Source organism: Dasypus novemcinctus, chromosome 8, assembly GCF_030445035.2.
Source record: "Dasypus novemcinctus isolate mDasNov1 chromosome 8, mDasNov1.1.hap2, whole genome shotgun sequence".
Classification (NCBI taxonomy): Eukaryota; Metazoa; Chordata; class Mammalia; order Cingulata; family Dasypodidae; genus Dasypus; species Dasypus novemcinctus.
In genome coordinates, this window is record NC_080680.1 from 105,937,533 (window position 1) to 105,950,809 (window position 13,277).

The following is a 13,277-nucleotide window of genomic DNA, read 5'->3' on the forward strand; positions in this document are numbered from 1 at the left end:
TGGGGGGAGTCAGGGCCAGGGTCATTGTTAGGGCAGGTCTAGGGTTCGGTACGATGCAAGGTCTTGCCAGGATTCTAGCTGGTATGTTAAGTCTCAGTTGATTTGGGGTCTGATGTGGGGTATTGTTTGGGATCAGAATCTGGGCCAGGGTTTGGACAGAATTGACTTTGGGGTTGGACTTAGAGCCAGGTCCAGCGCATGTTGAGGCCCCCCAGGCCTTCAGCCAAGGCCGTTTAGCACCTTGATGCCCTTAGGAAATGGTGCCCTCTCCTAGAGGATGCAGCCTTGTGCTGGGCTGCCAGGCTGGAGAGCAGCATGGGGTGGAGTCGGTCCGCGCTCAGGCTCCGCATCCAGAAGCCCTTGTGCAGTGCACAACCTGTGCAACCATAGATGGTGGCTCTGGGCTCTTTCCCACAGACCCCCACAGCAAGACAGCCCCAGCATGTGGAGACTGAGATGCTGCAGCTCCAGGAGGAGAACCGTCACCTGCGTACCCAGCTGAACCAAATGGACACCAAGGGTATGAGCTCTCTGGGGACAGGGGTGAGGTGTGGACAGGGCCTGGGGCTCCCAGCTGATCCAGCCACCTCCCTCTTCCCTGCAGCCTCAGGGCTCAGTGGGGCCCGGGTGGCCTGGGCCCAGCGGAACCTCTACGGGATGCTGCAAGAGTTCATGCTGGAGAATGAGAGGCTCAGGTGGGGACCGGCCCGCTGCACGGGGCCACCCCTCACTGCTGGGCTGCTTCTGCCACGCTACCTCTCCTTCCTGTCCCAGCTCCCCATCTGTCCCTACCTACCTCCTGGGCTGGTACTTTGCTGCAGCAAGAAGGGACTGACCGGATCTCCCACCAGCCCTGCCCGCTCTCACCCTCCTTGGGGCCTGCCCTTCCCCAGGAAAGAAAACAGCCATCGGCAGGGTAGCCGGGACCTGGCCCGGAATGAGCAGCACCTCCTGGCCAGGCAGGTCCGTGAGCTGGAGAGGTGAGCACAGCTGCTAGCCTGGGGGCAGGTCTTGGGACAGAGCATGCAGCAGAGGGGTGGCTTAATGAAATGGTAAAGAGTCTTTCTTCTGGAACCAGACCACCTGGGTTCAAGTGCCATCTTGGCTGCCTACTAGCTGTGTGACCTTGAGCAAGTCGTTTAACCTCTCACTGTCCCAGTGTCCTCCTCTAAATTGGGGGCGAACACAGTGCCGACCTTGTAGGGTTTTTAAAGTTTGGATTGAATGAATTCAGATATAAAGCCTAGTGACCAGTGACTGGCACATAGTAGGTGCTCTCTGAGGGTTTGTTAAATAAAGGGGGGCTTGGAGGCCAGCCTCGTGGTGGCGATGGGGGCTGAGGGCACAGATCCCCCATTCTTTCCAGGCACCTTCTCCCTGCCGGCTTCTGCCACCAGCCAAGTCCAGGCCCAGCCCCACCATGTCCCTGCTTGATGGCACCAGCTCCCGGCTGCTATGTGAGTGTCACAGTCCATCCGGGAGGGGCAAGGAGCAGGGACATCACTGAAGCCTCTGACGCACCCTCTTGCAGGAACGGCCACCCCTCTGTTCCTGCCCCTACTGCCACGTCTGTCCCCTGTGCCGAGCGCCTCTGGCCCGCTGGGCGTGCCCGTGGAGGGAGCCCCACCTGCCCCAGGTAGGAAGGGCCAAGGGCAGGGTGAAGCCTGGGAGCAGTACAGAGCTTGATGTTGGCAGTCAGCGATCCAGGAGGCTCCCAAAGCTCCAGCGATGCCACTCTCATTCACTCATTCACTTCATTCATTCATTCATTCATTCATTCATTCATTCAGATACACATTTACCGCTCTCATTCAATAACTCTCCCCTAAGCGTCTTGCTTTCTGCCCACCCCTGTTCTGGGTGCTGAGGATTCAGAGTTAAACCAGAGGTGAGCCCTGCCCTGAGGGGCTCTCCAGTCTCAAGAAAACATGTAACCAGGACCACCTGATGCCCACTAAAAAGTGACCAAAACCCCACCCTCTTCAGCCCACCTGACCCTCTTGGCTACCCTGTGGGGAAGGCGGGGTGGGGGAGGGGTGCCGTGGCCAGCACCAGGGAGGTGGGGCGCAGATGAGTGGGGCTGCGGTCACCCAGTGTGGGCTCGGGTCTCTCCTGCAGGTGTTTGGCCCCGAGGCCCCACCCAACACGGCCCTGTCTGCCCGGCCCCCGCCCTGGGTGCCTCCAGGCAGCCCCGCTTCTGCCAAGTGCCCAAGAGAGAGGTGGGCCCGGCGCCGGGCACTGGGGATTGGAGAGGAGGAGGCCTGGGGGCCTCGGAGGCTCACACCCCTGTCCCCAACTCACCCTGGCCCAGGAGTCACAGCGACTGGGCCCAGACCCGAGTCCTGGTGGAGATGCTGACCGAGGAGGAGGTGGTACCCTCTGCACCCCCCCTGCCCGTGGGGCCCCTGAACACGTCCCCCATGCTGAGAGGTGAGAAGGGAGACGGGCAAGGGCCCTTTTGTTCCCTGACCCACGCTCTCCAGGCCTCAGTCTTCCCAGCTCTGAAATGGGGTGGGTGTTCAGAGGGGATTTTAAGATCCTTTTTAGTTTCCAAATGCAGAATTCTTTTTCTGGGGCCACCTACAGAGAGAGAGAGAGAGTGAAAGAGTGTGTGCATGTGCGTGTCAGGGTCCTCCTGAGGCTTCAGAGGATGCTGGGACCTGGAGGGGCCCAAGGCAGTGCAGGCCTCTAGTCTCACCATGCTCCTTAGAGGGCACAGGGGTGCCAAGCCTGGCGCGGAGACTGGAAGCCCTCCGAAACCAGATCGGCAGCTCCCTGCGACGTGGCCGGAGCCAGCCGCCCCGCAGCGAGGGTGCACAGAAGCCCAGCGAGGCCTCCCTCCCTGCTGAGGCCAAGCGGAAACCCGGGAGACTGCTGTGACCTTGGCTGGGGTTCACAGCCCCTGGCGCTTCCATCTCCCCATCTGCTCAAGGGGGCTGGCAGCTGGGCTGGCCAGAGGACAGGTCCCCAAGGCAGGGTGAGGGTAGGTGGGGCCATCTGGTGGCGGGGAGTAGGCAAAGGGAGGGTGCTACCAAGACCTCAGGAAATTAGACTGGATTCAGGAGAAACCAGGCAGCGGGTGACAAAATACACGAATAAAGAAGGTTGTCAGCTCCAAGTCTATTTGCTCCTTTTCTCCGAGTCTCCAGTTGCTTCCCCATGAGGAACTCAGAGAGGAGGGGTCTTTGGGGGCAGTCTGAGGAGTGAGCAGGGACTCTTAGCGGAGGTGCATGTTCCCTTTGGATTTGGAATGTCCCAGGAGCACATCTCTTTTCATGTACTTTACAGGTTTTAATTGAGCACCTACTTTGTGCTACTGGGAAGGCTTGGCAGAACATTTCCATGAGGCAAGCATGAGGGAAACTGATCTGGCCTCGAGCTGGGGCAGTCGGTGGATTGAGGGGCCCGCTTGCTTAGCCAGCAGTGTGTGTCCTGGCAAGACTCAGGGGCTGGGTTCAGAGGCCACAGCCTGCTGGGGGACCTTGGGCAGGCACACCCCCCATCCCCAGACCACTTTCTGGTTCTCAGTTCATGAAATGAGGGACAGAGCCCCCTGTCCCGCTGAGTTGTGATATGGGTCAAGGATGTGAGGAATACTGTGATTCTTGGCCTAAGTACCCAGTAGGATGCAGTGAGTCTCCAATCACGGGAAGTCCAAACACGACAGGAGAAATGGGTTGGGGTGGGAGGCACTCGTCACAGATAGAAAGTGACAAAGTGACCTTAACTCCTCTATTTCACAGTTAAGGAAACTGAGACCCACGTGGTTCATTCCTTCAGTGGTTCGGTCATTCATTCGACAAACACTACTAGCCAAACTGTTGGGCGGCAAACAAGACCAAGAAGAGAAGGTGTGGCTTTGCCCAGACTGGTGGGAAACAGTTCCAACCCTACCCCCCGTGCTTTGATGGGGGACCATTGAGGCACAGGGAAGGGCCACCCAATCGAGAATGTGGAGGGAACCCAAAGGAAGCTGTGGTTAAGGGCTGAAGGGTGAGCGGCAGTCAGCCCAGGGAAGTGAGGAGGGGTCCGTGCCAGGCTGCAGGGCTGCGGGGGCAAAGGCCCGGCGTGCAGGCTTGTCTAAGGCAGGGGACGTATTAGTCAGCCAAAGGGGTGCTGATGCAAAATACCGGAAATCGGTTGGTTTTTATAAAGGGTATTTATTTGGAGTAGGAGCTTACAGATACCAGGCCATAAAGCATAAGTTACTTCCCTCACCAAAGTCTATTTTCACGTGTTGGAGCAAGATGGCTGCTGACGTCTGCGAGGGTTCAGGCTTCCTGGGTTCCTCTGGGCTCAGCGCATCTGTTTTCCCCACAAGGTCAGCTGTAGACTGAGGTGAACGACTGTCTCTCTCCCCAGGGCTCCAACTTAAGACTTCAGTATCAAACTCCAACATTAAAACTCCAACACTGAAAGCCCCCAACTCTGTCCTTTGCCATGCCTTTAATCTGTGAGTCCCCACCCACCGAGGGGTGGGGACTCAATGCCCTACTGACACAAGAGGGTTACATAATTAATAAAGTAAACCTATGAATCCAGTATAATCTAATATGCCCAGAGGAAAAGATCAGTTTACAAACATAATCCAATATTTCTTTTTGGAATTCATCAATAATATCAAACTGCTACAGAGGGGAACCGCAGAACGTTTGGGGGAGTCAGCAGTTAGATTTGTATTTGGGTCATGCTGGCTACTTGCAGGAGATGGACTGACCAGAGAGGGTGGCTGGAGCGGGGGAGGAGACCAGGAGAGAGACCAGTGCAGAGAGATGGGACCCTGTAGGCAGCAGTCCCTGGCCAGGCCTCGGGTTGGGCATCCCCTGAGGCTTGGCCCCTGGGCTTGGGCAAGGCCGCAGGCAGGAGGAGCACCAGGCGAGGAGCGAGCCAAGGTTGGAGGACAAGGCAGGGGACTGCCAGCAACCAGGGGTGCTGGAGGGAGGCCGCAGCTGCCATCTGAAAGAGCAGCTCAGACCTGTCTCCCCAGGCCTCCCCCCAACACAGACCCAAGCAAGAAAAGACCTAGTGCTCGTCTACCCAATATTCTGGAAAGTAGCCCTGGGAATGTCCCCTAATTGTGTCCCTTCTCCCCGGGGCAGTGAGGACCCTCAAGGCCATACTGAGTATGCTGTGTGACTTGAGGCAGGCTGCTGGCTCTCTCTGGCCTCCCCCACTGCAGGGCCCCTGACTTCTGTCTACGCAGGTCAGTCCCCTAAGCTGGGGCAGGCAGGGTCGGCCCAGGTTGGAGTCCCCAAGCAGCCAGGTAGTGAGAGGCAAACCGTATGACCGGGCGGGGGTGTTAAGCACGTGGCAACTGACCAAAGGGGGCAAGCTACTGCGGCGCAGAGCCCCGGGATGGGGGGCGATGGCTGGACTCCACGGGCATCCAGACCAGAAGGAGCAGGCTGTGGCGAAGCCCACGGATGGAGTCACACAAGTCCAAGCCTGGCTTCGTCGCTCCCCTGGATGCTCCTGGGCGAGCGGCTTACCTGCTCTGCGCCTCTCGGTCCGTTCATCTGCAGAATGGGTGCGATGACTAGTAGCCCCTGCACGGAATGCGGGGGGAGTTAAGTCCACAGATGTATGGCAAGGGTATAGCTGCTAGCAGGAGGCTGCACCCTGGCAGATGCTTTACCTTCAAAAGCAACTCTCCGTCAACCTGGCAGTTTGACAGAATTGACAGTCTGGGTGCAAAAAACCTCCACATTCATTCAGGTATTTATCGGGAACCTACTTTGGGCCAGTATTGAACAAAGCATAAAAACCTTGACTCTCACGAACACAGACGTAAAACATAAAATGGACAAAGTAAGGGAGATGTCACGTGGTGCTATGGAGGAGAATGGAGTAGGGAGGCTGGTCTCTGCCAGTGTGGGGGTGCAATTCTAAACCGGGGGGTCAGACAAGGCCTCCTGGGGGTAAATTGCTGTGAAGACCTGAAGGAGGGGAGGAGGCCAGCCCGACTAATGTCAGGAAGTCCAATTTTTTTAAATCTTGGCCATTTGGATGCCACGTTGAGTGGCTTGGAAAGTCTATGCCTGGGCCCTTCCCAGCCCCAGAACCCCAGTCCCTGCCCCTCTCCCTGCATCGTGGCCTTGCTTGCTGGGAGGTCTTCAGGGTTCAGCACCAAGCGTGGGAGCTTCCCTTAGCTGCAGAGGGAGGATGCACGGAGACCACCCAGGGGGACCACGGCCATTGCTACTTCATCGCGTTTGGGTAACTCCTTCTCCACTGGAGCCAGCCATGATTTCCCAGGATCTTAGTTCCAGCTCAGGCTCCAGCTCAGCAAAATCCCCACTTCCTTTTCCAGACACAGATACTGGTCTCAAGGGGATTGGCTTCCACAGCTCCCATCTAAGTCATGAGTCCACCACTCGGTCAGCCTTCTCACCCTAGAGCTGCCACTTGTCTCGATGCATTCCATAGGATTCTGGAGAACCTGGCAAGACTCTCAGAATCCAATAGTCGTTTCTGAAGCCTCAAAGAGGATGCTCTGGAGCCTTGAAAGCTATAGCCCTTCCCCAGAAAGCTGACACTTGGGGGCCATTCTCTGGACCCCTGAAACATGGTAGGAGTTCTCCACACTGGCAAACTTCGAAGAGAAAGAGGGTCTCTGGTACCTCAGAACTTTAGAATTGGGGTCAGCCTGAGGAATCCTGAAGTGCTGTAGGGATTCCCAAGAATTATGAACGCTTGGAAGATCGCTTCGAAATTTTAAAACATTGTACAGAAGTTGGGAGGGATGCTCTGGAATATTTGGAATACTTGGGTATTTGTTTTGTTTTGTTTTTTTGGGTGGGGGAAGTTGCCCAGAAATCTCACCTCCGGAAGGAACTACAGAGCTCAGGAGACCATCCACGAGTTCCTAGGATGACGCAGCGCTCTCTGAAAAAGAAAGTGACCTAGATGTCTGGAACTCCAGTTGAAATCCCTGGATCCTTGAGGACTTCAGCACTTGGAGAATGCTGGGAGGGAGCGTGGCTTGTGGCATTGCTCAGGGACAGCACCGGCTTCGGGAAGAGACGCCTGTAGATACTTGTGTTTCCAAGCCAGCAAGGCGTCATCCGGGGGGCAACCCCTGCAGGCACCCTGGAGAATTTGTGAAGACCTTCCTCTCCAGCACACCACAGACCCATCTTGTTCTGCTGCAGCCACACCAGCCCTCTCTCAGCATCTCAGAAGGGCACTCCTCTCTCCCGTTCTGGGTCCTTCTTCCCTTTACCCCAAATTTACACTTATCCAATTTCATCCATAGCAGCTTGGCTCCACCCCCTTGGAGAGATGTTTTATTTCCTCTTAGATGATTTTTTTCCCCTTTTCTGTCTTCTTTCTAACTTCCAATGACTCATCTTCCTTTATTTTAAGCAAATATGGCAGGTGGGATGGGGCAGTGGAGGTGGTCTTGCTAGAAATCAGGGAGCAGGTACTGACACAATTGAGGGCGGGTTGATGCTGTGGTTGGAGATCTCGACTGGAGTCAGGAGACCTGGGTTCTCAGCCTGGCTCTACCACAGACCTCCTGTGTGAGCAAGACAAGTTCCTTGACCGCACCTGACAGCTCTGCTCCCAGCCGGCAAGGGAGACCTCTGGGAGGCAGAGGTGTCTTCCTGGAGGACCTTCCTTCAGTTCGTGGCTCTGGTCGTGTGGGCTCTCGTTCTCACTCATCACCCATTTCCGAAGTCCCTACTCGAAGGTCATGCCTGCTTTCCTGGGTACAAAGGCACTGGCTTAACCCTCAACCACTGCCCTGTGCTCAAGGAGTTCCCAGCCAAGTGAGGGAGAAGGACAAGGAGAGTGACAACAACCCTGCAATGGAATAAAAACACCTAGCAAACTGATTTGGCCCCGGGTGCTGTTCCCAGTCTATGCCATATATTCACTCATTTGTTTCTCATAACAGCTCTATAAAGTAGGTCCTATTATCATTCCCGTTTTGCAATGAGGAAATTGAGGCAAGAAGAGATTCAGGAACTTGTCCAAGATCACACAGCCAGTAGGTGGCAGAAGTGGAATTGGTACCCGGGTGGTCTGACTCCTGAGCATGTGCTTTCAACTGCCGTGCCAAGTGCCAAGTACCCCACAGCCAGTAGGGGCAGGGAGGGTAGAGGTTTCTGTGTAATGCAAGAACTGCTGAGCGAATGGGGGCTGCCTCCCCAAAAAAGTCATTCCGCAGCAAAATCCAGCCCAACCCAGCGTGGCCAAGCTGCACAGAGTCCATTTGATGACAGAGGAAGGGACTTACCAAGCTCTTCCTTCCCCCCACCCTCCAAGGAGAGTTCCCTACCACTAGGGACAAAAGACTTCTTTACAGATAACCCAGTGAAGCAGAAATCTTTGTAAAGCCTGGGCTAGAACCAATGGAATTAGAGTGGAGCCTGAAGCCCAGCCTTTGTGTGGTGGGCAGGCCCTGGTCGGGAGGCAGGAGAGCTGGGTGGTCTCCAGGCCCAGCTCTGCCTCAGGCAGACCCATCCCTTGAGCCTCCAACTGTTCAAACAGCTCATAACCATCTGTGCCACTTACCAGCTCTGATAAGTGCCTTTGCCTCTCTGATCCTCTGTAAAGTGGGATAAGCTTGGTTTACCTTCTGACAAGAGCTCAGAGGGGATGATGTGGGGATGCAACAGGAGATGAGTGAATCTGTGTGAGCTGTTTAGAACACAGCCTGGCCATGTGGCCAGTGCCAAATAAAGGCTAGTGGTCACGATTACTATTACTCACGATGCGCTCAGAGCAAGCACTCCCCCCTTCCTGGACGCGCACGAGAGGAATCGTGCCAGGATCTGGGCTCTGGCTACAGAGCCCTGAGCTTGTTCACATCCAGTTCTGCTGGCTCCTTCTGACAAGATGATCCTTCTAGCAGGGATTCTTCCACAGAGAGAAGCAGCCGTTCAGGCCTCTCGTTCCAGAGGAAGAGCCAAGGAAAAAGCTCCCGCCGCCTTTCCAGGACAGTCTGATTGAGAGAAATTCATTTGTCTTCATTGAAGCAAGGCCAGTGGGACTTTCCAAAGAGTCCAGCTTGCCTTGTGGTTTCAGAAAAGAGCTATTTCAGTCTTTCCAAGGACATTGGGTAATTTCCTCTTGGCCAGCCAGGAGTCGGAGCAGGCCCTGGGAAGTCCTGCTTTAGTGGACAGATAAGACCAGCTGGCAATGAGTAGAAAAATTCCTGCATCCCCCTCCTGGATTTGGACAGGGCCTTCGGCAGTTTGCTCTTCAGGAGCACTTTCCTTAGGCGAGCGAGGGGAACCAGGCCCGTACGCTTTGTTCTTGGGGCGGCCCGTACGCTTTGTTCTCGAGGACACTGGGCTCCCGGGCATCTTATGTTCCAAGCTGTTTTGCCAGGCTAAGCCACACACTCCTATGACCAGAAATCCGATTTGGCAATACCGAAGGGCGCTGTCAACTAACGTGTATCATTTATCATTTGCTAAGCTCTCCCCAAGGAGCAAGAGCATTACGTTTCTCATCATTTCGTTCTCGTAATGCCTCCTGTGAACTCAGCTTAACAGGTAAAGAGACTGAGCCTCAGAGAGAAGTTGCCAGGCTAAGACCCGACAGGCAGGAAGGGGCCACAGGCATGACTCGAACCCAGGTCCGCCCGGGCACAGAATCCAACCTCGTAAACACCACATCGTGCCGGATAAAACCTTGGGAATCCTCCCAACCACAGTACACAGATCCAAAATTGGCGACTTGATCAAGCTGTCATAGAGCAGGGGCTCTGCTTGTTAACATATGCCATCGAGTGCCCCAGTTATTCCCTCATTTGTTCACTCATTTGTTGATAATTATTGAATTCTCCGGGCATGGGGATTTCAATCTCACAGTCTCCCTCGGCGGTTGCATGGTCCTTCTTGGGGTCAAACCTTAATCCCCTCTCACTGTTCCAAGTAAGCCCATCAGCATGTTTCTGGAGCAGCAGTTTAGTGTGAGGCACAGCGCTGGGCCCTGGGGGAGCCCGAACGCCGAGAGTCAGGACTTGGAGAAGACACCGAGGGGGAGGAGGCTCGCATGAGCCTCGTTCCAGCTGCAAAGCCTCCGTGATGGGAGCCAGCCGTCCCTCTGCTCGGGTGACTGAGAGGACAGGGCCAAGGCCCGCTCTTTCCGGGAGTCTGAGAGGTCCATTGGGGGCCATCTTTAGGTTTGAATCGCTCCTCCCTGGCTGGGTGATCTCCAGCACCTAATACCTGACCTCTCTGCCTCTGTTTCCCTACCTGCAAAATTGGACTAACACCGTCGTAAATGATGCCTCAAAGAGGGTTAAGTAAGACACGCTCAGCAGAGGGTCTGGCACACAGTAGGAGCTTAATGAAGTGATTATCCGGATTACAGCCTTGGCAATCTAATTCTGGCTGGCCAGCAGACAACCCCCCCTCCAGGAATTATTATTTTAAAAGAGCCCCCACCAAAGCATCAACATCTGTAGCTGCGATGGGGATGGGCAGGGAAGAAGCCACATGCTTTACCCTCACCAGGGGACTTTAAGCAGCCTCGGGGTCAGGAAGGCTGGGTTCTAGCCTTGGTTCTGGCTGTGTGACTTCAGCTTCTGGGAATCGCTTCCCTCGCCAGGCCTCCTGCTCCCTGTCCTCACTGGGGAATCTGTGACAAACCCTAGTTGTCTTTCTGGAAGTTCTCTGCTGCCCCCTGGTGGGCACAAGGCCCCACTGCTGCTCGGGCTCCATTAAGGATGCAGCACAATTACTGTGATGTAGGGAGCCGGGAGCTGGTCCTACCCGCGGCGCCAAGTCCCTGCGATGACAACGGTCCTTCAAGTGGGCACAGTTGGGGAGCATTGTCACAAGCGTCCTTCATTTGATTATTTAATCCCTGTCAAGCAAATCATTTATACTCTCATTTGGTAGTCTAATTGAGGAAACTGAGGCCAGGGAGGGAAAGGACGGCTCTGCAGGCACCCAGCAGGTCAGCAGGCCTGAGACGCAAGTGTCTGGATGGCCCAGCTCTTTGGGGCAGGGGCAAAGAATGAGTCACAAAACCCAGCACCAGCTTGGCAGCGAGTTAGCTGCTGGTCATGGAGTCCAGGGCGCTGCCTACCACGAGCTTTGCCACGGGGTGCCCCTGAACGGACAGGCTGTGGCCCCACATCCCAGTGACCTGGGCAGGGTCAGGCATTTTGGGCAATGCCTCTGGTCTGGGGGTCACCCAATGTCCTTGATGACCTTGCCAGGCCAGTCACCTGGTTGCAGTGCCTGGGCGCCTGCCTGCCTTCTTCCTGGAAGAACCTCTTGAAGTTGCCCTCCTGGGACTCCTGCTTGCACTGCCTCCTGCGTGATCTCCTCTGATTACACCTGGGCCGGCCATTCCCTTTTGGAACTCCTGCCTGCATGCCCCTTGCCCTCGGGATAACGAGCAACCGCTTGGTCTGACACACACAGTGTCACTCCCCAGCCTGGCTCCACCCTGAGCCTTCGCAGCTGCTGTTCCCTCTGCCTGGAACACCCTCCCACACACACTTCTGTCTGGCCGACTCCTGCCTCATCCCCTCCCCTGGCCTCTGCTTCCCCATCCCTGCAATGACCATCGTGTCTTGTCATCTTCCCCTGGACCACGGGCGCGCCCTAGAGCTCTGCCCTGTTCTCCACCGTGTCTTCAGCACCAAGCACGGCATCCATTTCGTTGAGTGAATAAGTGAGCGAATGAAGAAATGATTTGGGCCAGGGGCCTGGGCACGGGAGTCAGGCCTATCCAGGTGACTTTGACCAAGTCACGTTTGCTCCTTGAGCCCTCGTGTCTCCATCTGAACAAGGGGCCCCTGTCCCTACCACACGGGGCACCTCTGAGGCTCCTGGTACCAGGCAGGTCCTCCCCCACCCCTTGAAATGGTTCTAAACTCAGCCAATTCCTGTGTGCCCTCGGACCCCTGGGCCTCCGGGGAGGGCAGGATGCCAGAGACCCAAGGCTGCAGAGGCTCCCGCCTCCCGCCCCGGCAGCCAGCGGGGGAAGAGGGGTTAGCAGCCCCTGGCCACTGCCGGCCTGGCCTCCTTGGAGCCCGGGGTTAATTTTTAAAGAGCAGCTCAAAGTCCAGGTGGCCCCTTGCCAGAGTTTGCCTCCTCTGTTTGCTCTGGTTAATAATCTCGGGAGCACAAGCATCCCTGGAGGCAGGAGACGAGATCAACATCCTGGGCCCATTCTCTGGGCGTCTCCTCACCCCGGGAGGGGCTGTGCAACCGGACAAACAGCCCTGTCCACCCCAGTGCGCCTCAGGCATCCATCCCCACAGGGGGCTCAGCCCCCGTAGTGACGCAGCGTCGCTGTGACCGTCGCAGGGGCTTCCTAGGCTGCGAGCCACCTGAGCAGGAGGAGCCCGCCCCTCCTCGTGACTCACCGTCCCCTGAGCGTCCTTCTAGCAGGCTCGGCTTCTCCAGAATCAGACACCCGAGCCCACCTCACAGGAAAGGCAGAGACGCGTTTGCGGAGCATTTTCACATGCTTTAGCTCACTCAACTTCCTGGCATACAAACAGGCCCTGCTATCTTGGGTTTACAGATTAGGAAAGTGGGCTTCAGAGAGGGAGAGCAGTCCCCAAGGTCACAGAGCTGGTAGAGGCACGACAAGTAGGAGTCAGGGCTTCTGGCTCCCAGATCCGGGTGCTCCTTCCACAGCCTCCTTGCCACCCCCATTCCCAAGCAGAAAAGACTGAGAAACTCTGTGGCCAACAGGGATGATAACTGTCCCAGAAACCTAAGCCGAGACAGTTGCTGTGATTAAACTTGTATCATGGCTTTGAGCTTCCTGGCAACCAAAGCAAAGAGGAAATGTCATCAGTGGCCAAGCTGTCAGTGACAGAGCAAAGGAAACACACTTACTGGAAATGTACTCATCCCTGATACCAATAAAGGAGAAATGCATGGCCTTATAGGGCTTGTAGCAAGGGCATGAAAGACCATTTGCTCATGCAGCCACCTATGTAGGGTGAACCCCCAGGTTGTCACACAGACAGAGGTCTAGTTTTTGGGCCCACCTGTTGAGGGGCCGTTCCCAGCTCTAACAGGGAGGCTGCTGCATGTACGGAATATGTCATGCCAAGAACAGGGAGGACATAAAGACAGCTGCTCTGACCACAGCAGAAGAGACCTTCATGGAGAAGTCCTGTGGCGTCATCAATGACACTTGAACTTTGGAGACAAACAGGCCTGGACTTTAAAAAATTCTCATTTTATTTTTTTTTAAGTTAATGAACACATACGGCTCTGATTATGTGCCAACTGCTGCCTTAGTGCTTTGCACGTAAATCTGAACTCTATTCCTCACAAGGGTGCTAT

General features: G+C 55.7%; 1 protein-coding gene across 1 annotated transcript; it reads left to right on the forward strand.

The window, feature by feature from the left end:
* The first annotated feature begins 293 nt into the window (after positions 1–293).
* On the forward strand, positions 294–3,118 carry KIF12 (kinesin family member 12). Its single transcript, XM_058302506.2, has 8 exons — positions 294–520; positions 605–695; positions 894–980; positions 1,367–1,457; positions 1,532–1,636; positions 2,119–2,219; positions 2,312–2,430; positions 2,711–3,118. Exons 1-8 carry the CDS (start codon positions 391–393, stop codon positions 2,878–2,880), a joined length of 894 nt encoding a protein of 297 aa, XP_058158489.1. The 5' UTR covers positions 294–390; the 3' UTR covers positions 2,881–3,118.
* Positions 3,119–13,277: the final 10,159 nt, after the last annotated feature.

Coding starts and splice junctions, on each gene's coding strand:
- KIF12 (XM_058302506.2), top strand. CDS start 391: ATGGTGGCTCTGGGCTCTTTCCCACAGACCCCCACAGCAAGACAGCCC. Junction 696..893: donor CTGGAGAATGAGAGGCTCAG/GTGGGGACCGGC, acceptor GCCCTTCCCCAG/GAAAGAAAACAGCCATCGGC. Junction 2,431..2,710: donor CACGTCCCCCATGCTGAGAG/GTGAGAAGGGAG, acceptor CATGCTCCTTAG/AGGGCACAGGGGTGCCAAGC.